This window comes from Vicia villosa, unplaced genomic scaffold (assembly GCF_029867415.1).
Source record: "Vicia villosa cultivar HV-30 ecotype Madison, WI unplaced genomic scaffold, Vvil1.0 ctg.000393F_1_1, whole genome shotgun sequence".
NCBI classification, from domain to species: Eukaryota; Viridiplantae; Streptophyta; class Magnoliopsida; order Fabales; family Fabaceae; genus Vicia; species Vicia villosa.
The window spans coordinates 726,973-738,062 of record NW_026705177.1 but is presented as its reverse complement, the minus strand read 5'-3'; the positions used below and the strand labels follow the sequence as shown (position 1 = coordinate 738,062).

The 11,090-nt window shown below is 32.6% G+C and overlaps 1 protein-coding gene across 2 annotated transcripts; it reads right to left on the bottom strand.

Moving 5' to 3' along the window:
- Positions 1-8,527: 8,527 nt before the first annotated feature.
- LOC131627656 (growth-regulating factor 5-like) lies at positions 8,528-10,599 on the bottom strand. 2 transcript variants are annotated; one of them, XM_058898493.1, is made up of 4 exons: positions 10,116-10,599; positions 9,485-10,013; positions 9,000-9,376; positions 8,528-8,838 (listed from the first exon to the last, which is right to left on the bottom strand). In XM_058898493.1, the coding sequence occupies exons 1-4, from the start codon at positions 10,303-10,305 to the stop codon at positions 8,831-8,833; spliced, it is 1,104 nt and encodes a 367-aa protein (XP_058754476.1). In that variant the 5' UTR covers positions 10,306-10,599; the 3' UTR covers positions 8,528-8,830. The 2 variants fall into 2 exon arrangements, with proteins under 2 accessions (XP_058754476.1, XP_058754475.1); XM_058898492.1 differs by having other exon boundaries at positions 9,000-9,379; positions 10,116-10,596.
- Between the last annotated feature and the right edge of the window lie 491 nt (positions 10,600-11,090).

Below are 11,090 nucleotides of genomic sequence, written 5' to 3'. Positions count from 1 at the left end.
TATATATTACTATCAATAGCCTTTCATTCTTTATATTTTCGTAATTTTGAATTTGTTTTTGAATGAGTATTTTTCGAGATTCACTTCAGCTAATTAAATCTCTTCAAGATATCATCGATGTACTTTATTAGGTGAATGACCAAGCCCTTTATGGTTGCATCCAATTCAAGACCAAGGAAGTAACTTAGACTTCCTAAGTGTATTGTATCATATTCAGTGTTGATGTTGAATTTGAGTTTCTTGAACTAATTATGATTGCATCCTTTCACGAGTACATATTCCATATTGTTGACGCACCGTCATATATTCCATAATCAACCGTAGACTAGTATCAGCCAATATGCTTTAAAAGGCCAGGATTTTGTAAAAACTTTACAACAAGCCTTTTCTTTTATTTTGAAATGGTACTAATAGGAAGTATATTTACTTTTCAGACCCATTTGACTATGATATATATATATATATATATATATATATATATATATATATATATATATATATATATATATATATATATATATATATATATATATATATATATATATATATATATATATATATCTTATTTGATGGTAATTAGGAGTGGACATAGGCCAGGTCGATAATAGGGATCTACAGGCTAGCCTACAAAGGCTCAAGCCAGGTCACACATTTTTTTAAATAGAAAAGGCTTAGGCTTTTTTATAAGCCTATTTGGTTAAAAAGGTTAGGCCTCAGGCAAAAAAAAAACCTTTTAAGGCTATCAGACCGACCTATTTAAATAAATCCGAATAATTTTTTTATTATCATTATGTTATGTTTTGTACTTTGAATTAAAATACATAAATAAAACTTGATTATCTTGAAGAACATGTGAAAATAATATGAAAACACCTGATGAACATTGATTTCATAAGTTCTCTTAAACAAATAGTCTCACAGAACTTATGTTAATATATAAGTTTAAACAAGTCAATGCAAACAAATTTTTAGTCTCTTGGTCTTTTAGTTAGTTAGTCTATTTAAACATTATTTTAATTGCTTATTTAGACATTTCTAAAACAAATAGCCTTTTATGTAGGATAACAGGCTAACCAGGCCTTCGAAAAGACCAGACTCAGGCCTAAAAATTAGCCTACAACAGGCTACAGGCCAGGCTTAGGCTTCCGTTTTTTTGACAGATCAGGCTTAGACTTAGTAAAGTCTAACTTGGCCCAGCCTATTTCCACCCAGAATGGTAATGGAACTAGAATCCGTGTTTGGTTATTCTAAATATCCTTAATTTCTTCGTACATAACACTAACTCACATTAAGGATATAACTCATTCTACATAGCTGAGTGGTGCAACATTAATAAATAAGGCTAGACGCAATAGATTTCTCCCTGGTATGATAATTTGTTCCATAATAATATAATATTTTGGAGACTTTTAGTTGGAACATTAAATATTTGGGATCTTATTTCTTGCTCTACTTGTACAATACATGTGTGAAGAACGTAAGGCTTGCTCTGGTCATCAAGAAAAACAAATGGCACACTTTAAGATGATTCAACCAATTAACTTTGTCAAATACAAAATTCATGCTCATTTGTTGTAACATAGTGTCTAGCAACAATCCATTAGGTCATCGTATTACACAATGTAGTTGTGGTATCCCATAATAATTATTTTCTCTCTTATCTTCAAGCTTCATCCTTATTTGGTATTGGATGTGTTTGAAACTTAAAGACCCAAAGATCCTCAAGTGTTTGACAAATTGAATGTGAGATGAATAGATTCCCTCTAGGACAATGTCTACTCTCTTGGTAGAACTCATGATAAGCACATAAGAGGTAGTCATTAGAACTTCACTTAAAAAAGCTTGATGAAGTTTCTCCCTTTCAACAAGCATGTGGTCATATTTATGATTTCATATTCGTCCTTTAGGCAAGACCGTTATATTGAGGGGAGTATACTTTTATAATCTCAAGATGAATTCTCATCTCTTTAGAAAAGGGTTCCAATTCTCTTAAAGTGTACTCACCATCTCCATTACTCCAAAGGATCTTGAACTCCTTTCTGCTTGTTTTTCCACCACCACTTTGAACTTCTTGACAATTTGAGGCACTTCATATATAGTCTTAATCAAATAGACCCATTAAAATTGTAGTCACCATCAGTATCATTTTTTAGTTTTGATTGTTTTCCAATTTTATGTGTACAATCTATTATTTGACTCATTGCTTGTTTGTATTCTATTCATCATGTGAATTATATGTGTTATTATTATTGTAGCATTGTTATTATAATTCACTTGGAATAATATATTTTAATTGTATTCACTCGATTCAACTATTTAAGTTCACGTACCTTTCAGAAACCTCTTGACTCATTGACTTTGTTTTGGTAGTCCATGTTTGAGTCTTTTTTTAAGTCTAGCAATTATTTTATATCAATATCACAATTATTGCTTGAATCACAAGCTATAACACTTGAATCAAGACTGCAAGGTTATGTGATTTGAATCATACATGTGTGAGTCGAATCATAGAGCATCATGAAAGGTGGGATTTGATTCTACCTCATTTGAGTCAAATCATAACAAAGTGTGATTCAAATCTCAACCTCTATGAGCCGAATCATTAAGTGTACATGACTTGAATCATGGCTTCTTTATCATCTTTCCAACCATAGATTCAAGTTGAGTATTTCTATGTTTCAAATCATAACTTTATGATTAGAAAAAAAACATATTATCTCATTTAGTTGAGTGTGATCATTCCCCAAATAGTGTGTCTATTCTCTTGCACCAATTTTCATCTTTCTCCTTTTTGTAAATGAGAGTGAGCGTGTCAACGAGATAGAAAATCACATAAAAAGTGTGAGGAAACACATCCCTAGATTCATTGTTCTTCTTGTGTTCTTGTTGAAGACCAAGAAAGCCACAAAAATAGAGAGAGTTTGATCAATCAAGTGATTAAATTGATCAATCTTAGAACAACCACATAGAACCTTGAAACCCATTTTTGCCAAGAACCTTAAGAGAACTTGGAAAGTGTTCTTCATTCACCAACACCTAATTCCTTGTTGATACATTTTATAATTAACCACCAAGAATGTGGATCTTGTGAATTTTAATTGTGTGTGTGAGATTCTTCAGACATTATTCATCATCTTCAACCTTTGTCAAGAACGATTGTTATGGACATTTAACTCTATAGATTGAGTTTGAGAAGTAGATAAAAGGTACATTAGGGAATCTTATGTTTTTCTTTGAAGTTATGGTTTTTGTGTATCAGGTGGAAGAATTGTTTCTTGGATATTGATTTTGGTTATGTGTTGTTTACAAAGAGATAAGAGTGTCTCTACACTCAATTGAATACTTTGGTGAAACCATGTGAAGGTTGTCGCGGAACAAAGTTGGGAGTTTTCCAATTAATTGAGGCTAATGGAAATCGCTCAGACAAGTCTTCGTTAGGTTCAAGGGAAAATTGTTGTAGAAAGGAAGTTTGAATAAGGTCATTGTTGATAGCAAGATTATTAGATCACGATCATTGAGGATCTTGTGTGTAGCAGTTCAGTATCTGCATCAACAAAAGGAATTGTCATTGAATTCGTCTGTAGCCTAATGCAGTGTGGTTATTTGCATTCGGATTGATGATAGTTCGTCGTATCAAAATACTTGTATATTAACTCTTGAACATAGTGGAAAACATGATTATTTTCCCGGTGGTTTTAAACCATTAAAGAGTGAAGTAGGTATATTGAAGCTGGTTTCTGAACCAGTATATATCTCTGTATACTCTTTTTTTCCTATCTCTCTTTTATTTTAGTTGTTTAGCATATAAAAGTTAAATCATAACACAATTTGTATGTCATTTAGGTGTGATTATGCTTGTAACGGTTTATTATATAAACATAGGTCTGTGTTGCATCGAACTTATTGAATCATGCTTAAGTTAATTATGTTAAACAACATGTCTAAGTTAAGATATTAAATTGCTTAGATTAAGCAATTTGAATTGTTCAAATTGATTCAAGTCATTACTTGATCATTCTATTAGTGATAACATTTAAATTTATTGGTTAGAATCCATATGATAAGATTTTATGCTTCCATCTTAAGTTGTTTTAGCTTCTGCTCGCCAAACTCTCATTTTTATATTGGATGTTTTTGAATCAGTTTAAAAAGGGACATATCTATTCACCCCTATCTTCTAGACCTTTTTCACACTTATATTCCCAACCAACATCCATATCATTCTACTAAACTCACTCAAAATGAAGCACAATATCTATTATCTCCCAAAGACACTGTGTGAAAGGGACCACATACACCAATATGCACCTCATCAATTTTACCTTGAACTCACATTGGAATATGTGATACAAATGATTTCCTTCATTTCTTGCATATCAAGCAATTATTACACACATTATAGGAAGCCTGATTCTAGGCAAACCATGTATCATTTCCCTTTACTTTAAGGTGCAAAGACTCTTAAAACCAAGGTGTCTATATTTGAGGTGTCATAGCCAAGCATCATTTCCAATCAACTTAGAAGTAAGACAGTTTGAATCAGTTGTGTTTTTATAGAATTGGAAGTTTTAATTTTGGGAGAGATGAGCTATCAAAATAGTTCTTTGATGTGAATTAAAGATCTCCATCTGATTGAAAGGAAAGGTGCACGATAAACCCCTTCTAAGGAAATTGAATAATGCTTAGCAAGTTACCCAACATGCTTGAATATACAACACAACAGTCATGAGTGTTTGATTTCCTTACCTTTTTGATCCAAACATCACCAAATTCCTATGATAGATTGGTTATGTTATCAATAAATATTATCTTCCTCTGTCTTGATTCATCAAAATTGACTAGCCATTCTCAATGATTTGTCATGTGATTTGAACATCCTATGTCCAAATACCACTCATCATACTTTCAAGTTCATCATTTATTGTTCCCACCAATAGGATATGATATGAGTCAGGGTTACTTTTAGTTTGATTCATGTGCGCCTCATTCTTTTCACTTCCTCTGCCTTTGGAAACATTTTTTATTTTATACTCATTTGCAAAGTATCCAAATTATTGGTTGTTATAACATTGAATGTTCTTCATTTTCATTGACTTTTTTACATTCCTATTTTGATGAACATTATCGTTTCTTTAAGAAGATTCCGGTTGATCATTTTTCTTAAAATTATCTTATTAAGATCCCCTTTCTTGAATTTTTCTTTTCCCTTCCACTAAGAACCACCAACTTTTTTGGATGTTTGAGCCTGTAGAGCCTGCCCCCCCAATCACTCATTCTTTTATTATTTCAAGCATTGTTAAGATGCTTGCAAAAAATAATGCAATTTCTCAATCTTCTTAACAGAAAAGTCTTTTGATTCTTCAATTGTCACCAGGGGTGGAAAACAGGCATACCGTCCAACAAAAGCAAAAAAAAAGGGGCGGGCATAGTTAAGGGCGTGAGCCTAAAACCTTGACTCTTCTTGCAAAACAATGAGGGAGTACATGCAGTCATTGCACCTCTAAAGAATAAAAGTTGCAGGAATTCTTGCTAATGGTTGCGTGCATAAAATCTTGCAATAATGGGGGCAGGACAAACATATTAGAGTGTGTGGGATTTAAAACGTTGGTTTGGCCTGCAAAAAATGCGGGCAAAGCGGCTCAGACTCGTTTGCCACATAGTTGTTACTTCAACATAATCAAATATGGAGGAGAGCGTGTGCATCACTTTGTTCACGATGTGGTGATCTATAACAACTTAGCCACATCTCTTCATATGATTAGTGACCATCGTGATGTTGCCAAAATACTCAATAATTTCTTATTATTCTTCATCTGCAACAACTTGAATTGTCTTCTTATGGCTTACAAATAAACATTTTTGAGTCTATCATCACCAACACGGCCTTTCTCAAGAATATCTCACACCTCCTTCAATGAGTTTGTATTCTCATTTCTTTAAACGATAATGCTATATATCGCGAAGCCAATTGAACGCGAATTTCACAAATGCTATTTTTTTTTATATTTTTCAATATTATTTTGACAATAGAACCACAACTAGTTTGTGTTTGTCACGTCAACTAAATATCATAATTCCAAATGCATTATTTTGAACAATGTCACCGCTTACTCTCAAATTATATCATCTATTTTTTTTTTTAATTTGACACTCTTACATAAGTATTTCCACCATTTAGTGGCTCAAAAGAATTCACAACTTATTTTTTATTACAATTCAATCATTTCATTGTTTAATTGCACTATTGGTCTTGAATCTACAGATCTTGTGAAATCCATGCTCTTAGGTTTTCAAATTGAAAGGTAAACCAAGTGTGGAAGTAAAAAATGAGAGATAAGTAAGAAAAAACATAATTGGAGGGAGAATAGATAAACAAAAATTAGAGTCGCACGTCATTCGGGATGCTTTCGTGATATTAATGTTTGACATTAAGCATTTTCCTTCTTTAAAAATGCACCATATCAACACATTGATGGATATGGATGACTGACTGACCCAAACTCGCGGGGTCCGCCCGCGCTCGAATTCGAGTCAACGGGTGAAAATACGAGTTGACTGGGTTCAGGTGTCCCCCAATATTTCGGGTGCAGGTTTGAGTAGTGTGAAACTCGCACCCGAAAGCCGAAACCACACCCGCTTAAACCTGAAATTACGTAAGTGCCACTAAATATATATAACTGTAACAAACTTGATGGAAAGTTTTAGACTTTAATTTAAATTTCAATGTTGTTGGAAAATTGTAATGAGATTGGAAAGTTGTAATAAAATTGATGAAAAATTGTAATGTTGTTGTTGAAAAGTTGTAGAAAAATTGATGAAAAGTTTCAATGTTGCTGTTGATTTTATGTGTTTTGCTACGGGTTCAGGTTCGAGTGAAAAAACCCGAACTCAACGGATATGGCCGTGAGTGTTATTTTGTCACCCAAATAGCCTTTGAATTTGGGTTCGGGTGCGAATTTTAGTAGTGTAAAACCCGCATCCGACCCTACCCGTTGCTATCCCTATTGATGGATGATTTTTTTCAATTCTCTAAATGTGGCAATCTGAACATTTGATTCATCATTGGCAAGTCTTAAATGTTTATTTGCACTATATCCAACACATCTTTAAATCCAATTATCATGTTCATTTGTATGCTCAATCCATCCCCATTCTTTGCTATCAAGAACCGAGAGTTTCCCAAATTCTCCAAAGAAATCATTCACAATCTTCACTTAATGATCAAGTTGAATATGAACACCAAATCTTAAATACTTAAAACCAAAGAGTTTGTGGTTCTAGATACCACTTGTTAGGACTAAACACACAAAAGAGACAAAAAAAACATAAATAATGTGTGTGCATTGCACTTTTAACAATAACCTTCACTTATGATTGATACAGTTAATTTATCTCTAAAGAACCAATGATCCAATACTCATTGGACTTACAAACACCTTAATAACCTAGCCAACTTAATTATAATTAATTATTCATGCAAGAAGTAACTTAACTAAGTTAGCCACCTATATTTGAATTGGAATTACATGTCAACAAAACAAAACATGTGCTTATGTGCTTATGTAGAATAGATGGTAGAAAAGAGTTGTATATATTTAGTTGGCCTAAAAAATTGTGTATGCTAGCATAGAAGCATCTAATGGAATTTGATAACCTCTAAAATGTTTGAGGGTGTCATTTTGAGGAAAGAACATTTTTTCGAGATGTATATATATTTGTCTCTCAAATGACACTCTCTAAATAGTAAAGAAGATCTATCAATTCTCATATCATAAGATTATTTAAGTCTCCAAAAAAGGATTTCATTGCAAACTTGGCATTTGAACTTCAACTTCAAAAGATTCTAAATGAATTGAACACAGTTTTTCTTCAATATAAAATTTCATAATTCTAGATTCTAAGAGACTAGCCCTTAAAAATGTATTCTTTAATTTGTTTATATTATTAAAAGAGAACTATGTATAATCCATCCAAAAAATCATCATTGATATGTATCAGAAAGTCCCAACCACCAAATGATAGATTTAATTCAGATATGTGGGACAGGAGAGAATTGTAATTTACACAAATAAATATCTCCAAACTATAGTACAATTGACACATGATACCCTTATGCTAAAAAACTTTTTCCTTTCTTAATTTTTTTTTTAAACATAATGTGTCACATTAAGGGCAACTAATCAAAGAAAAAAATGAATCAATAAGGTGTCTGATATCGATCCAACGACTGCGACTATACTAATAGCGCGTGCGTCTTTTTTGGGACTAATAGCCAAAACTATCAACTGAGTTGGTTTAACGGAACATAACACAATGTATAACGTGTGAATTTTATTGTAAAGGAAGTATTTCACTCTCACACCTAATCATAAATAGTAGTAAATATATGCAAAATACTTGAGCACATGTTTTCTGAAAGTTGGGTCCATGCATCACAACAAGAGAACACAAAGTATCAGAAACAAACACAAACATATCAGAAAGCTCAATTTGAATTGTCCTTGATTGCTATTACTACTACCACCCATTTGAAAAAGTAGATATATTGCATAACAACTTAATATATATGCTTTCCAGTCAAACAACTTAAGTGTGAAAATCTGAGACATGTTTTCTTTTTTAATAACTTTTCTTCATGTTGAAGAAACAAACATATATATTATAATAAAATGACACAAAAATCTTAATGTGGTCCCCTACATAACACAATAAAGATCACACCTTTTGCTAAAGAAAATTCACCCCAGCCACACATAACATCTTGATCTTTAACTCTTTCTTGGCAGTATCCTCTATCCACCATCAACTCATTATCATCAAAATAATAACTTCATTCATCTGTCATGTATATAGTAATAAAGTATAGTATTAAATAACTTTGAACAAAAATAATATAATATAGTATTAATAACAAAAATGACACAAAAAAACAAAGGAATATTGATAAGTGATAATGAATAATGATAATGATACTGATAATGATAATAATGATAATGAACCTGTTGGAATTCTGGAGTTGGAAGCAAGATCTAGCCAAGAATCTGTGTTCTTTGGTGTCCACTCTCCAAAGAAATGATGAAGAGGTTTTTGAGTTGTCTCACTTTCTTTGTCCTTGTTTGTTGTTGGCCTTGTTGATTTGAAGTCTGTGCCTAAAACAAAACAGTGTTGTTCTTGTTGTTGCTGCTGTTGCTGTCTTGGATTATCATCATTGATGTTGTGAAATTGTGAGCTTGCATATGATGATGACTTAAAGGAATTCAGTTGTTGTTGTTGTTGGTATGGATCATGATGATAACTCCTAGAAGAACCTGAAGCTTCTGGAAAGAAAGTTCTTTCATCCACAGTTCCATCTCTTATCCCTTGAACTTGCACATGCCTCCTTTATCATAAACAATCAATTATTACATAAAAAACAAAAACTAGTATTTTTTTAAGGTTTCTGTCACACAACAATATATATTTTAAGGTATCTGCAACAATATACCTATAGTCTTTTTCATCCTGAGAATAAGATCCAGAATCCAGAAAGAGGTGGTGAGTAGTAGAACCATCATGATGAGGTTGAAACTCAGAATGATCAAGAGGTTTAGAGCCAGTGATAGATTGCTGAGAATAATTGAAGTAAGGGTTTTGGTAGGGTTGAGAAAAGTGTTGTTGTTGTTGTTGAGGTTCATGAAAAGGAAAAGAAGAAGGTGAGGTTAAGGTGGAACTGTTGTTCAAGGAGAGGTTTCTGGTATTGGTTTGAGATTGAGGTTGAGATTGAGGTTGAGATTGAGATTGAGATAGAGAGATTGTGTTTGTGTTTGTTGATGTTGTTGATGATGAAGAAGACACAACTAGTTCCACAGGCTTTCTTGAACGGTTTCTACCTCTGTGCATGTGTCTTTCACAGTACTTAGAGTCTGGATATGCTTCCTTTGAACATCTCCATTTCTTGCCATCTGTTCTTCTGCACCTTCCTGGCTCTGGGTCTACTTTTCTGCCAAATCCCATTTCAAAACATCCCCACCCAACTGCACCACACACAGTTATCACAACAAATATATAATAATAACAATAACAATAATAATAGTAATAGTAACAATAACAGAAACTTTATTATATAAAAAACTTACTTGGAGGATGTGGAAAGATTCTTGAAGATATAGAACTGTCCAAGCTTCTTTTGATGGAGAAGATAAGATCTGGAGGAATAGGTGTACCTGTAACCATGTATTTGAAAACAAGGGCTTGTTGTTCAAGCTCTTGCCATTGATTTGGTGTAAAAGGTGACCTATTTCTTGAACTTGCACTACTACTCATCATGCTTTTTTTTTCTTTTCTTTTGAGAGTTTTTTTTGTTGTTTCTAAGTTTTTGAGGTTTTTATTATATTGTGTTGCTATCTATGTTATGCATGTGTTGTGTTGTTGGGTTGTGGCAACTCTTGAGGTTTTGTGTTGGCTATGTGGTGGATGGAAGAGTGAATGAGTGTGATGTTATAATGACTGCACCTCTCTGAGATGGTTTCTGTAAATTTTGGTCTGCACCTGCCTTTGTTGTTGTTGCTGCTATTGTCTCTGACATCTTTTACAGAAATTCATAAACTAATGTACAAAGAAAAATAATTTTTTTATTCAAATGCATGTTAGTAGTCCATGCACCTCTTTGGTTTTGCTGTCTCCACATCATTCTTTGAAAACAGTGCCATTAGATTATGTGTAAGTGTAAGCTGCTTAGATACCTATAGTCACTATTATATGATATTATATAATATAGTATAGTATTTTCAACCTAGATAAAAAAATGATGGTATGAAAAAGATGATGCTTTTATAAAAAAATACTTTTATGCTGTATTGATTTTGTAAATATAATATTGAAGTAAGAAATTTTAACTAAAATGGACAGTTGAAAAAAAAAATTTATTGTATCTAATTAATATACACACATCAAACCTTATAGTGTTAAGTGTTTGGTGTAACACCCAAGATCAACGAGGATATGGTGTGATTGTCGGTGCATAAGCTATGACAATAAAAAACTCCCGAAATCGAAAAAGATGAAAAGTGGTCGCTGAATTCACATCGAAATAAGCGGGATTTTGAGCCTGT

Excerpts from the sequence above, each read along its gene's own strand:
- LOC131627656 (XM_058898492.1), bottom strand. The coding sequence starts at position 10,305 with ATGATGAGTAGTAGTGCAAGTTCAAGAAATAGGTCACCTTTTACACCA. Across the intron at positions 10,014-10,115 it reads AATCTTTCCACATCCTCCAA|TTGGGTGGGGATGTTTTGAA; the intron begins GTAAGTTTTTTA and ends TGTGTGGTGCAG. Across the intron at positions 9,380-9,484 it reads CAGGATGAAAAAGACTATAG|GAGGCATGTGCAAGTTCAAG; the intron begins GTATATTGTTGC and ends TTTATGATAAAG.